Source organism: Orbicella faveolata, unplaced genomic scaffold (assembly GCF_042242905.1).
Source record: "Orbicella faveolata isolate gen_17 unplaced genomic scaffold, um_ofav_v1 contig_34, whole genome shotgun sequence".
Classification (NCBI taxonomy): domain Eukaryota; kingdom Metazoa; phylum Cnidaria; class Anthozoa; order Scleractinia; family Merulinidae; genus Orbicella; species Orbicella faveolata.
Genome location: NW_028301563.1, coordinates 7,366,131 through 7,381,574, shown reverse-complemented (window position 1 = coordinate 7,381,574; position 15,444 = coordinate 7,366,131). Strand labels below are relative to the sequence as shown.

The following is a 15,444-nucleotide window of genomic DNA, read 5'->3' as shown; positions in this document are numbered from 1 at the left end:
GAAAAAAAAGCAGCACATCCAGTAGAGAAAGTTTCTCCTTCGTGATTAAACTTCCTAACCTTTTTCTCAGCAATTTCTAGCATTTTATAATATGCTGGTTTTGAAATTCTGGTGTTATATCAAAATAATATCGCCCATCTGACGATTCTTTTCATTCGCATCACCGTTTTATGCGCCATTGCATGGATGTCTTGAGAATAAATTAGATTTTGATCACTCTTGTAAATGACTGAAAGGCAAGAAGTTAGTAATTTTAGACTCGTTGAAATGTTCTGTATATTACAATTGAGTGTTCTGTCAACCGAAAGCCGCGTTAGAAATACGTGTGCTAATTGGCGGTTCTTATTTAAAGGCAAACGCAGATTACAATTTTTAGCATGCATTTTATTTTGAACAGCTGGTTGCTTGTACGGAAACTTGTCGCTTCGTTCATCTTCAGTTAAGTGACGTTCAAATTTATTGTTTAAATTTATCGTTCCTTCGTTCCTTTGTTCCGGTTTTTCGTGGAGAACCCAAAATGGCCCTTTTAGAGCCACCGAAAAAACTGAAGGCTTGGTCTTTGTAAACTGTGATTCTTTAGTCATTGTTTTGTTGATGGAATTTGGGAATATAAATAATATCCTTATCGTGCATCTCCACGATACACATTTGAGCAAATAGTATCTTTTCGAAAGCAGAAGAATATCACAGGTTCCTCATATTATCTGAGGCTTTTTTTGGCAAGGCAAATTTCAGAGAAAGTAGCCAACAAGCCTGGAAACCTTGAAAACAAAGAAAAAGAGGGTTCTCTGCCGGGAGTCTGAAAGACCACTGGCACGCCCACCGCACTATTTTAGAATTTCTTCTCCCAAGTGCTGTTGCCTGAGTCATCGTTTTTCTTGAAAGGTTTTAATTTACAATTTCCAAAACAGAGGGGTGGTGGCGGGGTGCTTGGCTACCGAACCCCTCCCCCCTTAAGCCCGTACTCCTATGTTTAAAATAATCAGTTTGTAATTAAGGAATTTCACGATTTCTTAATATCATGAATGTATTTTTTTTTTTTTTTTGTATCCTGATATTACACACATGTAATATTCTCTCTAAAGTGGCTTTAACAGTCTCAAACAGTTAAACTTTGACAGATAAATAATGCCACTTGTCAAAATGATGGTATCACAAAAATTCCCAATCATTGGTGAAAAAGTTGTGTTTTTCTTCGTGGCATAATAGGTTATATCTCAGAAAGGGTACAAAAAGACAATATCACCAGTTTTAAGATAGCATTTTATTACCAGTTTTGTACATTTTGAAGCGCCAGGGGTATTTTTCATAAGATCTCTTAAAATATTATAGGTCATGACTACTTATTATTATAAGGAGATTGAGATTAAAAGAAAAAATCTCCCGAGAGCACTTTACTCCACTATTGTCTATGGCACTTTACAATAGTAAATTTAATTATCTTTTAATTTTATGTTTTTTTTTTTTTAATAACAGGTGTAAGAGTCGAACTATAGTCAAATATTTCATTAAGTGGTAGTGACGCTCGCGTGCTTAGTTTGAGCTACCCGTGAAGAAATCAGCTTAAACAAAAGAAATGCTTAAATAGCAATTCCTCATCAGATCATTCTATGAATATTAAGAAGTCTTATTTCCATAAACTGCTACACGGAAGTAAACACTATTCATTTTTAAGCTATTGTAAACTGAATTATCATTGCAATCAAGCACTTCATAGAAGTAAACAAATCCATCCTTTTTAATAATTTAGCCTGAACTAAAGTGGACGATACTCTTTTATCCCCTACCCACCCTCTCCTACATGGCACCGCGGAAATACGTTTTTTGGAGCGTGATACAGCACTTTGCTGGTCAGCGGTACACCTTAACAAAACTACAAAATGCGTCAACTTTTATATTGTTTCCGCTGCGAGTCTGTCGACAGTGAAAAAGATACAAAACTTAGAGCGCGCACTGTTAACTTAGCTTTTAAACTCCGTTCATTTGTTGTCCGCAGTGTCCTCCTACATAGGTACTCCCCAATATACACTATGAAGACTCTTAAAATAACTTAAATTCCTGTCTTTTTACTGTTTTTTCTTTCTAAGTTTCTAACACTATAGCACAAATACCATTCATTATCTAAAATTAGCTAATAAATATATGATAGAGTTAGGGACAAAAATCACCTTTTAAAAAACTCTTGGTAACCATGGTTACACGAGATAAACCACACGAATTAAATCAAGCAGAAAAAAGGAAACGAGGAATGAATGAAAGAAGGACGAACATGTACGACTGCAAACTAACACACAGACAATAAAACAACAAAACCAAAAAGAAAAACAACTTTGTCAAAAAACGAAACAAACGAAAAAGAAAAGCAATCTATAGAAGAAACAATGAAAGTAAAGAGAGAGACATGAAAACAAGTAAACGAACAAAAACAAACAAGCGAAGAAGCACACACGAAGAAAGAGTATTGCCACCATGTACATAAACACGGAACAAACTAGTAAAACAAACAAACAAACAAGCAAACAAACAACTAACAACTATCTGTGCCACCAGTTGTGCACTTAGAGGGTCGTACAGGGGTATCCTCATGATGCGTGATTAGCTGATTTCACTTTTTCGTGAAACGTGAATTTAAGAAATTGTTCTTCGTACTACGTGACCTGAAGGTTTTGCGTGACCCGTGAAGAACTTGAATTATTAACCGATGTTCGTGATTTCACTACTCTATAGCTACTCTACGTGTTTTTGAGACGCGAGTCCTCCGAATGGCTAGAGTAGTCTGTCGAGAGTGATTTAGGTATGTGATTTGCAATATGGAGCCTGTATGACCCTCCACTTACAATACAACCCTGTACTATTTATCAGTTTCTCCCTGGTGGGTTTTTCAGAATTAATTTATATTAATATAAAATTTATGAAATTTAATTAAAAATCCAGGTTGAAAATTATACAATATGATTTAGGACAATTCTATGTATATCATAAAAACCGGGTTTTCACCGTCTTTTTGAGCAAGCTGAATAATGGAGAATTTTTCATCTCACGGCCAAACTCATTCAAGCGTTTCACGGACAGGAATGTTAGGCATTTGTAGATCTTTGTACATGATGATTAGCTCACGAGATCTTTGACTGATATTTGAAATGTGATCGTCCTTCCTCAAATACGAGCGACGAAGTTCTGAACCAGCCGGAGTTTCTCTATCTTTATTTTCCATTTAGTGGTGCCAGACCTAACCGTCGAACAATTAGATAGCCTGCTGAATATAGCTGAATTGAAAATAATTTACAGCACCGATCTACGGTGTACGAAAACGTCGTTCACGTTCTAATGTCGACAAGTTAGCATTATCTGGAGCAGTTGCAAATTACTTCGCGACATTTCAAGTCAAAAACATGCTTCTAGGACATCTCTTTACACAACAAGAGATTATTAAGGTAAGAGAGTGAATCTCCCATATAGGCCTTTTACCCAAGTAATCCACTAGACAGCCGAAGTGACTTTCTCGAAACTACCTAAGACGAAATGGCGGGAACATCATTCCGGCTTTATGTTTTGGTTTCGTTTCATACCAGAGATGTCTTCTGCGCTCTCAGCCCCTTCTTTGTTCAGTCGGGCTTTCGTTTGTTTTGTGTTCGTTTGGCTGTTCATTATTTTGCCGTTTACTCAGTTTTAGGAAGTTTAATTACGCCGGCAGACTTCAACGGTAACGGCAACGAGTACAATGGCTGTGTAAGCGTGCGTTATAATTCTTTGTTCATTTCTTTGCCGTTGTTTACAAATGGTCACAAAACAACAAGGTGAAATAGCCACATTCTGCATATTCGAGAGAACGTGCATGAACCATACGACGGCTAATTTTTAAAATTGTGTGTTATGGTGTACCGGTGCACAGAAGGAATAACCATTGTACTCCTTTCTTTGCGAACCTTTGGTTAGCTGTTGTACATTGTTGGGTCTTTTGTATCGGTTCTTGTGAACCGGTACACGAGGACAGAACCTTAAAATTTCTCTTTCGAAATTTGAAGCTCTCTTACATATTCTATTTGGGATATTTCTGACAGTATACACAATCTAAATGAATCTAAATTCTAGCGAGATTCGTAGGTTGAATATTAAGTCGTTTTTTTAAATTGACGTTGTCTTTGGCGTTGTTGCCGTTGCTGCTTAAACTGCATTTTGCTACTTGAGCAGCGAGCGTCTGCCTGCACTTTCGATCATGAAAACATCCACGCAACGCGAGAGTAACATCCGCGGAAGAACTGGGTACCATGTATAAAAATAACTTAAGAGAGATTACCTTGGGTAGAAGGCCTATATGGGGGATTCACTCTCTTACCTTGATAATCTCTTGTCTTCAAACAAGTTATAATATGTAAATTATATGCTTTTTTTCCCTCCGTTTGCTTATTTATCGAGTGTCTTTCTAGTAGTCGCAGTTTTCAAATGGTGAAAGGAAGAGCAACGAAAGCAAACCGATAGCAATCACGTCACGAAAAAGCCGTCAATATCGGTTTCACCCTAAAGTCATTTGTTACTGGATTAGTCAGTGCTACAGTAACGGGCATTACACTTCCCTGGGTGAAATAAGTTGTAGATATAGTAGGAGCCGCAGTTCTTTACTCTAATGTTGACTGATTCTTCACAAGTACAGTCCCCATACATATTAATGCAGACTTTTCTTGTGACTGTACCCTCAGCCACTGTAGGATGACCACCACTTAACCAGATAGGGCTGTCTGCATCGCATCTGCCCGTCTGTGGACATGTGGTCACCATTTTTGTGCCTGCAGCTCCTTGGAAGCGATACCAACCATTCAGTGTGTTGTCACATTTTGGCTCTTTTGTTTCGTAGTCATATTTTCTTTCTGCATCTGTCAGCGTTTTGTAGTTCTTACATATGTCAGCTGAAAAAATAAATATACGTTAATAATCGACGATTACCGTTGGCACTACTTTTGTCTAATACTGTATGTGCTAAAAACAACAACAATGTTGAAATAACGAAAAATATCTTCAACAATGTTGAAATAAAGAAAAATATGAATAATAAGTATAAGTAATCGGATGAAAACGAGTGTAATTTTTGATTTAAAAGGAGTTACACCACCAGAGATATTTGAAAATTCTCTTTTTAGGCCAGTGCAATTTGAAAGTACTTTCAACCATCGCGAATCCTTAATTGCTCGAGCTTTAATATAATTACCCGTTTATTATGATTGTGAAAGTTAACGCAGGCGCGTTAATAAATTTGCTTTACAGTGTATATTAAAAGTAACGTTAAATTGGTCTACCATCAGCCAACCACAACGGAGTTATGTCACAGTCATAAAATGGTATCAATAAATAATCATAAATACATGATTACACGTTCATAGTAATGATCTTTAGTTAATACACACAGGTTTTGCGTTCCTTTTGGTAAGTTAAATCATACTTTTTCAGAGCCAAAAAAGAATAAAATAGTAAATGCAACCACACTTCATAAAAATCACAATCTGTATAGTTCGTTTTCGCATGACCTCAGCAAAGTTAGAAAGTTCTCGAAATCACTCTTACTAGTTACCGGCGGAAGGGTTTTATTTCAACAGAGTGTTTGTTTGTTTGTTTGTTTTTTTTTGTTTTGTTTTGGGATAGTGTCAACCGTTTGAAGACAGTTCCTAGATCTTATCGATGAGAATCCAATTTTGAAAATTTTCCCCAAGGCTGCATAACAGGCGGAGTTTCGCATGAGTAGTATATAGGGGATTAACCAAATACCGTTTCGCAGAGGGAGCTTTATTTCACCTTATCGCAGCCCCCACCATCAAGTCCGGCCCTCACAAGCTCGGGCCGGTTGAGCCTGGGGGCTGCGAAACGGGGAAATTCGGCTCCCTCTTTGAAACAGTATTTGGTTAATCCCCTATATACTACTTACAACAGCGAGGGCCCCATATTAGAAACAAGCGAGCCCGTTGTTATACCGCCCGAGCCGGGATGACTCGAGCGCCAAACAAGTGCGGGTGGCTGATGCGGGGCCGGAAAGAAAGCTGCGGAAAGCGTTGTTACGGGGCGTATTGCGGGCAGCACAACTACCAGCTGAAAAAGGAATGAAAATGCCAGAGCCTTGAAAAGTTTGCGGAGTCGGTCTTCTGTGCGACTATCGTCTCTGCAAGCCCTACGCTGGTAACGCGCTAAAACGTCTTATCCGCAAGCGAGAAAAAAGCAAAAAAAATTTTTGAACTTGCTTTACTCGAGCTGAAAGAAACTCATCAGTTAGAGAAATGAAACCTTGGGTTATAACACAAGGAACTATGACTTCTAACAACCAAGAAAGACTGGAAGAAGAACTCGCAAAAATAGACCCCGCGGTATTGCGTTATTTCGATCAACTTCTTGCAGAAAACGCGCCAGCGGTAAGAAAGGTTGTCCAGAACGTGCTGGATGAACCAATTTCTCAAGAAACGCAGGCGCATCTGCAAAAGCCACTTCTTCCGAAGTCTTACCAGCCAAGACCTCCTCCACGCCAAAGAAAGCAGAGAAAAGCGCAAGCGCTTCTGAGGGAGTACAACCCCTTCCCTGCGCGGAAAACCCGAACAGTGACAGACTACCAGAAGGAGATTCTGGATCTGTTCGATGACGCATAGAAAGAAGCGAAAGAAGAGACGACAGGCTGGCGTTTCATTTGCTGGCGCTTTATCAAACGTCTAGGGAGAAACCTAACACCAGACTTTATGTCGAGGATTCGTGAAAGAGTAAGCACGTCGTTTTATCTGAGGCACGTTTTCGCGTATCATTTGCGCAACATTGAGGATGGAACTGTGATCGTGTACTACTCTAACCCCAAGGGCTCACAGTGGTTTGACAAACTGGAAGACGTGGAAAAATGGCTTAACCGGGAGGAAGAACTGCGTCTCGACAATGAAAAAACCGACAGGCCCAACACGAAGTGGGTGTTCGAAGCCTTTTTCAACGTAGACCTGAAGGTTGTGCTTGATAGGAAGCCGTTGGTGGGAACAGGGCCTTTGCCTGACTGGCTGCGCAACCTTGCCCATAGCCGGGCAATGGTATCTTTGGACGTGTATAACGACAACCTGTGTCTATGGCGGTGCATCGCTGTGTACCGAGGGGCGCGCACAGACCGTTGCACAAAAGAAGCACGAAGTCTCGCCAAGAGTTTCTACAAACTCAAGACTATTCCAGAAAATTTTGCAAAAACTTCTCTTGATGAGTTGGAAAAGGTCGAAGCCCATCTGAATGAGGGCTTACACGTCGCATCTTGGCTTGGAATTCGTGTCGACGAGCCTGAGCGTCTGGAAAACCGAGAAGTGGTTTGGCACCTCAGAATAAACCCGAACCCCAAACTCAAAAAGATTTTGACGATAGGTGTCTACGAAGGCCATGCTTTCTTGATAAAAGATATCGCAAAGCTGGCAAAAACCTATGCATGCACGCATTGCGGGCAGAGGTTCACACAAGCTTGTCATCTACAACGGCATCACCAAACCTGCAGCGCGGCAAAAACGCTAATCTTTTGCCCGGGGACAAAAGTTGAAGCGCCACAGACAGCTTTCGAGAAGGTGATGTACCCAAAAGGCTCAGAATCGAAACAAGCGATTCTGTGGCTGGAACGGGAAGCGAAGCGACGGGGGATACACATCCACCACCCGATGTGCGGGCACGGGGGCGAGAGATGGCTTCCTCGAGAAGGCGGGAAAATGAAGTCTTCTCTTGTCGACGGGTACCACCACGAAACGAGGACGGTATTACAATACCACGGCTGCCCCTTCCACGGATGCCCAAATGTTATCCTAACCGACAGGAGGTCATAACAAACGGTAAAACAGCCGAACAACTGTACCAAGCCACAGTGAACCGTACCGCATTTCTGCGAAAGAGAGGCTACAAAGTAATCGAGGCTTGGTCTTGCGAAGTTGGGCCTCTTAAGGGGGAACTCCCGAGGAAGCAAACTAAAACTTACCAGCACGCGATCTTGTACGATTTCGAGGCGTATGGCGACAAAAACTATGGGAAAGAGCCAACAGGGGCGTTAACGATAGAAAACGTGCACGTGCCGATCTCCGTGAGCGTCGGGGACACTCTTGAAAGAGAGCCCACCCACATCTGCGAAAGAAACCCCGTGGAAATGGTCAGCAAGTTCCTGAAAGAGCTGGAGAGACGCGAGAAAAACATCCAGGACCAGGTGAGAGCGGAGTTTGTGCCAGAAGACATGCACCTGCTGACAAAAGACCAGCAGCAAAAAATTAATGAATGGTGCAACCAAAACCCTGTCGTGGGCTTGAACTCAGGTTCGTACGACCTGAAACTGATCAAAAACCACCTCGTCAGCACTCTCGCCGAAGTATCAAAAAAAGTCAAAGTGGCCAAGAAGGGGAACAAAACCATGTTCCTGCTCACCTGGGGGGCCCGTTTCCTCGATATCATCAACTATCTGGGCCCGGGCACGAGCTACGCGAAATGGGTGAAAGCCTACGGAAGTGAGTCCGAGAAATCCTGGTTCCCTTACGAATGGTTCGACGCGCCCGAAAAGCTCGATTTCCCTGGGCTCCCAGAATACGAGGCCTGGTATTCGAAGCTGAAGGGCGGATACGTTCTCACGCGGAAGGAGTGGGAGGAGTGCAAGCGGCTGTTCAAAGAAAAGGGGATGCGGATCTTCGCAGACTGGCTGCGCTATTACAACAATCTTGATGTCGCTTCCGCCCTCGAGGCGCTGGAAAAGATGAAAAGCTTCTACACCGAGAGAGGAATCGACATTCTGAAAGACGCGGTGAGCCTGCCAGGGGTGAGTTTACATTATTTGCTCCGAGGGGCAATCGAGCGCGGCGCTGACCTTTACAGCCCAAGCAAAGAGGCTTACGAGATGCTCAAAGGGGCGGTTGTTGGCGGACCGAACCTGGTTTTCACAAGACGGCACGAGGCCGGTGTCACGAGGATAAGGTCTCATCAGTTCGAAGAAACGCGTCTTTGCAAAAAGATTCTCGGTTTCTACGCCAGCGCTCTCTATCTCTCGATCATGCTCAGAGAAATGCCTTGCCGGAAGGAGAAGGTCGTACACTACGACGATGACCGCCAAGCGAAAGCGGCTGAAGTTCTGATTCGCCGGTTGAAAGCCGGGGAGTGGTTCGGCTTCGCCGAAGTCCGCATAGAGATCCCAGAGCGTTTGCGGCCAATGTTCGAGGAGATGTGCCCATAACGAGTCAGACGTTCTTAGCAACCAAAAAACAGACCTGGGATCCCGTGGAGATGTAGAACTTTTAGTCCTACATCTCCACGGGATATCCAGTGGCTTACAACATTCCAGTGTAATCATATCCCTGTCGGTGATCGTTTATGTTCCACAAAATGCGTCAAGTTTTGCACGAATGTGTCATAATCCTAAAGTGTGAAATTATATTTACTGTAAGACAATTCCATCGTGTCAGAAAGATACAAAACATTTTACTAGTCGGCGATTCAGGAAATCGCGCGACTGACGTGAAAGAATTTGAATTAAAAGAAACAATAACGTTGAAACAATGTGTTTTCTAGGTTGGGGCGCAAACGCCAGTTTAAAACTTAGACTTTTTGATACATTTCTTACTGTTGTAAAGCTACGGAGCATGTATAGATGAAACGTTTTCGCTAATCTCAGTTATCACTGTTATTCAGTAAGCGAAGTGACTATGCCCGGCAGCCCAGAAATGTCCGAGAGTCAGAAATGTTCTCAGATTTTCCGCGGAAAGCCTAATTGAAACCTGTTTAGGGTATTCTCTATCTACATGTTTGTTGCTTAGCGATTCCAAAAATAATCTGAATTTTCTAGTATTCGAATTCGAAGATCATGTGCACCGACACTTTCAAAATCAGTTAATGTTATGGGCAGTCAGGAAATTATCTCAAAAATTATGTCAAAGTTCTCAAGAGCGATAGAAATCTCGCGTACATGATGTAATTCTTTACGAGAAATGCCGAGCGATTCTGGAAACAGCATGACGGAAAAATCACTATCACGATTTTGTTACATATCCCGAAGCACTCAGCAACTGTATTGCATGGACTTCAGCCTGGATGAACCAGAAAGGATATGTAACATGTTCCTATAATGTCACGCACGACGGAAAAAATAGCTATGACGATTTTGTTACATATCCCGAAGCACTCAGCAACTTTATTGCATGGACTTCAGCCTGGATGAACCAGAAAGGATATGTAACATGTTCCTGTAATGTCACGCACAACGGAAAAATAATTGTGCCGATTTTGTTACATATCCAGAAGCACTCAGCAACGGTATTGCATGGACTTCAGCCTGGATGAACCAGAAAGGATATGTAACATGTTCCTATAATTTCACGCACGACGGAAAAATAACTATGGCGATTTTGTTACATATCCCGAAGCACTCAGCAACTGTATTGCATGGACTTCAGCCTGGGTGAACCAGAAAAGGATATGTAACATGTTTCTATAATGTCATGCACGACGGAAAAATAACTATGACGATTTTGTTACATATCCCGAAGCACGCAGCAACTGTATTACATGGACTTCAGCCTGGATGAACCAGAAAAGGATAAGTAACATGTTGGTGTGATATGAACGAGCGAGGGAAAAAGGACGATTTTGTTGTTGTTTTTGTTTCCTATAGTGTCACGCATTACTGAAAAATTATGTGGCTTTTGTAAAATATCCTGTGGCACTCGGTAACGTAGAAATACTGCGAGGACGTTTGCGTGGGAAAACCAGAGCGGATTTATAATATGTGGCTACATGGTGATTTTACTATATATCTGGATTCGTCTTTCAGAAAACTGGTGTACCATGGACTTCAGTTTAGGGTCTAACCCACGAATGAAAATAGTGATTTAACATTTTAGTAGCTATCTAGTCCCCATTCAATCTAAAAGCATGACAATGGGTGTAAGTTATGATACAAATAAAATATTAATCGGAAGACTTAACTTGGTGCGTTTGACTTGTTGAGTTTTGAAGCTGTTGTCTTGATTCGATGCTCTGGGAGGTTGGTCACGGGCAGCGCAACCTGAAAACACTTTCTGGTTCTCTCCGTCGTTTTTGGGTGAATGAATTCATGTATAAATCAATCGTGGCTGGCGGTTTCGTTTGGTTTCAACACCTGTTTTATGGTTCGAGCGAAAACCAATCCAAATGTATAGTCAGGGCAGCTCCTTTGTTTCCCTTCCCGTGAAAAGAAAACCCACGCGCCTTCTTTAACTCCTCAAGGCAAATTCGATTGGAAACTGGCTCAATTTCGCACAAATGCGTCAGAGAGACACCATATCTTCTAACTCAGAGGCACATCTCGTTTTGTGTCCGTTTTCAACGACCGATGATGGGTTCATTCGAAGTCGAAGTCTTTTTTTTATATATATGACCGCGCAATATTCCCGTGTTATGAAAATTTATTATAAAATATCAATTATGTGGCCAGATCATATCTGAAAATAACCAGGTTACTTTTGTACACAATTACTCTCACTGAAAGCAATTATCGCTAACCACAATAGAACCGCAAAAGTCTTGCGATGACAGCAACCTAACAGATAAATGACATCACCCCATAGCAACCGGACCTGGCGAATTTTTGAGCTTCCGGTTATCTCTGGCTCGTGATGTTTCTTTTACAACAAAAGGGTTCCCGCCGAAGCTGTGCCGGAACACATGAAAGAGTACTTGGCGAGAACGGGCACACGGCGCGGAGACAGGAGAAAGCTTGTAGGCGCTCTGTCCGCAGAACGGATGCTGGTGTACGCCCCTCTGCTGCGATGGTACGTGAACCATGGGGCGGTTATCACGAAGGTTTCCAAAACAATCGACTACGAACCGGGCAAGATCTTCACCTGGTTCGTGGAGCAGGTGACGGAGGCGCGCCGGACAGGAGACGTGGACAGAAGCAAGGCGCTGCTCGCCGAAGTGTTCAAACTGCTCGGAAACAGCGCTTACGGGAAACTGATAGAAGCTCTGGAGCGGCAAACGAACGTGATATACACGAAAGACGAGAAGGTTGTCGACAGAGCGCTGCGGAGTGCGTATTTCGAAGACCTCGACGAGACCGGGGAGGCCTACGAACTGGAAAGCCGCAAGCCCCGGATCACGATAAGGCGGCTGTTCCAGATCGGTATCGCCGTCTACCAGCTGGCGAAGCTGCGGATGCTGGAATTCTACTACGACTTTCTCGACAGGTACGTCGACAGAAGAGATTTCGAGCTGATCCAAATGGACACGGACAGCAACTACATGGCGATCTCGGGCGAGCGGCTCGAGGACGTCGTCCGGCCAGAGCTGGAGCAAGAATTCGAGGCGGAAAAAAATCAGTGGCTTTCTTGGGACAAGTGGAGCGGCCTCACCCCAGATCTCTTCAAGCTTGAGTGCGAGGGCAGCCGGATGATCGCGCTCTGCTCGAAGTGTTATTATGTCGACGAAGGAGAGGGCGAAAAAAAGAAGTTCAGCACGAAGGGGATGTCAAAGAAGCAGAACGAGATCACGTGGCAGCGGTTCGAGGAAGCTTTGGAAGGCAGTAAGGATATGGCGACCAACAGAGGTTTCAGGATGCGGGGCGGGCAGGTGGTCACTTACGAGCAGCAGAAGCTGGGGCTGACTCCTTATTACGACAAGCGGTGGGTGCTGCCCGACGGGATACACACCGAACCAATCGAACATCACATCTAGTTCACGTCAGCCGGAGGAAGAGTAGTGTTCGGAGGAACAACCAGCAGCTCTTCACGCACGAAGCCGCGCTTGGGCCCGTCACGCAGATATTAGAGAACGGGTTGATCCGGTTTGGAAAAAGATCTTTCAATGCCGAAAACTTTCAAAGACCAGATTGGATCCGTGGCTCTTTTCACGGCCCCTTCAAGCTCGCCGGTCTGGTAGAGATAACGAACTTGGACAAGAGAGGGGAGGATTTTTTCGAGTTTTCCAACAGGCCTCGAGTAAGGTGTCGATGGCCGAGCATAAACAGATTTTTCTTTGATAGCAACGGCCGGTTTCTTGCCGATAAGGCTTGCGACCTCGTTGTTCAAAGCCGAAACAACTTCAGGAAGTCTTTTGACCTAGGCAGTCGACCGCTTGCCCTCAGGGAGAAGCATTTCCACGGCGTAATGGTGCTCGAACAAGCGCTCCGCCAGAGTGCGGTTGAAACGTTCAACAATGGCCTGGTCGCGGTGAATGTCAACGCGCCCGCGCCGGATATACGTTTTGTGTTTGTCCATCTCTTTTGTGACAGCGCCCATGAATTCGCGCCCAGGGTCGACCTGCAGCATTTCAGGCCATTCCAGAGGCGAGCGCTTGTAAATCTTATGAAAGGCCAGGGCGACCTCATCAGAATTTTTCGAAGTCAGGGGTTCGGCCTCTTTGTAGCGCCTGGCCACGTCGACAACAGTCAGCGCGTATTTGAAAACTTTGCGCCCACGGGGGAGCTTGTCGTGCGGCAGAAAAAGAAGGTCCGCCTGATGGACCTTGTTGGGCGTGGGAACGTTGAATTTCGGTCGAGGAATTCGCTTCGGCGTGGGTAGGAATATCTGCCAGAGAGCTTGCCTGATGAGCCACTTTTTTTGCGGTTTCTTCAGGTACCTTGGCGGCTTCGGCTAATTTTTTGATCGCGGCGATTCCTTTCCAATAGCCCCCGGGGCCGTAGTAAATCTTCGCGAGTTTGGCGTCCATATAAGTAGGGCGTAAAAAAGTTTAAAGGAACCGGAAGGCTGCGTAGCCCAGAGCGAGAGCGCCGGCGCCCACGAACGCGAGTTCACTCTTTTTCTGCTGCTCGCTTGGCTGACAGAAATCTGAGAACTTGGGCTCCTTAGGGTGTGCCATCTGTTCGTTAGGATGCGCCTGGTTGTAGAGTTTGAAGGCGTAGTCGGTGTTTGTGAAATTCTGCTTGGCCTGCTATTTTGTTTGCGCGTTATTCGCAATCCAGACGAGAATTTGTGTTCGGTCTAGCGTGTATTTGGCGTAAGCGGCTTGGTACGCCTCGAGAGCTTTGTCGTGGCGCTTTTTTTCTTCAAGCGCGGCTTTGCCGCCCCCACCAAGCGCCCTCGCCAGATAATTGCCACCGATAAAAGGCGTGGCGTTCAACACAGCTCCACCAATCATGATCGCGATGCTCGCCATTGTATATGTTGTAAAATCTATTTTTAATTATTCTCGTATGGCGGGGGTGGGGGTTCGTAGGGAAGAGGTGGAGGACATTTCTCCGGTAATGGAAATTCCTCAGTATCAAGATCCTCAAAATCGGAGTCTTCATGGGTGCAAATCTGAACCGACCAAACAAAATTTATGGCATCAGCGGTATGACGGGTTATCTTGTATGCAAAAAACAACAGCGCAACCGTTGTGAGGGCTTTGATGGTGAAATAAGAATTCGCCATTGGTATTATTATGAGAATGTTTTTTCAAACGCTGTTGGGGAGGATTTTCTGGTCCTCGAGGTACTTTTTGAGCGCAATGCTGCCCGCCATGACGGCCGTGAACTTCGCGTAATTCATAAAGCTGTTGCTGCGATCAGAAGTGAAATTCTCTTTCACAACCTTTTTTGCGGCCCAGCCGATGCCAGCGGCTAATTCCGTGAGAGTTGCGGCGTCAATGACGGTCTTGACAAGCTTGTTGTCGGACATTGTGCGTTCGATATAAGAAAAGAATGAAAGTTTAAAACAAAATTTATCTGTCTTTCCCGCTTGCTCTTTATTTCGATTTGGCTGCCTTTGTGGGAATTCCAGGCAAAAACTTTGTTTTGGTTATTCCGCACACAGCACACTTCACTTTTAGCAGTCGCCGGTTGCTTTTTGTAGCAACAATTTTTGCTGTTCCTCGGACGATCGGCGTCACTCGCCCGTCTTTCACGCGGTAGACTGCCATCTGAGTATATTTTCAAAAGCTTTTCTCCAAACTGTGTTAATTTAATGTGCCTCTCCCGCGGCTTCAGCTATCCTTCTTCTTCTATTCTTTTATAAAATTCTTCTTCTTCTGCTATTGTTCTTCTTACTTCTTGTTTTATTTCTCTTCGTCTTTTTCTTTCTTCTGCGCCTTTATCAACAAACATTTCTTTGGAAAGCTGCACCACGTTTTTGGCAGCATTTGCGGTCAATTCGAGCCATAATACCATAATTCCGCCAATTGCGGCTGCATGGATAAGGGTATGCGCAATGGTTTGGTCCGGCATCGTGGATATACATTGCATGCAAATGTTGAAAGCATTTTTTTAAATCCTCTTGGCTGTGTCGCGCGAGTAGGTTCTGGCTCGACACTCGCGGGCTCAGGCGCGGGCTCCGGCGTTTTGAATTTGTCGAACACGGGCTTGGACACTGCCATGAGCTCTTCACGTTTGTAATAGATCCCGAGCAGTGAAACGCCAATGCCGCCAATAGTAATCCATTGGTTGGCGCTGAGGCCGACGCTCTTTGGGCTTTCACCTTCTGTTGTCGGGGATGGCTCAGGGGCTGGCTCGGGGGCAGC

General features: G+C 44.1%; 1 protein-coding gene and 1 long non-coding RNA gene across 2 annotated transcripts in view; both read left to right on the top strand.

Annotated features, from left to right (window-relative positions):
• The window catches only part of LOC149104480 (uncharacterized), a 193,773-nt gene that overhangs the window by 41,591 nt on the left and 136,738 nt on the right, over positions 1-15,444 (top strand). The window lies entirely within an intron of this gene.
• LOC149104495 (uncharacterized) lies at positions 11,132-12,863 on the top strand. The gene has a single exon (XM_089270901.1). The coding sequence runs from the start codon at positions 11,656-11,658 to the stop codon at positions 12,661-12,663; it is 1,008 nt and encodes a 335-aa protein (XP_089127027.1). The 5' UTR covers positions 11,132-11,655; the 3' UTR covers positions 12,664-12,863.

Coding starts and splice junctions, on each gene's coding strand:
- LOC149104495 (XM_089270901.1), top strand. CDS start 11,656: ATGAAAGAGTACTTGGCGAGAACGGGCACACGGCGCGGAGACAGGAGA.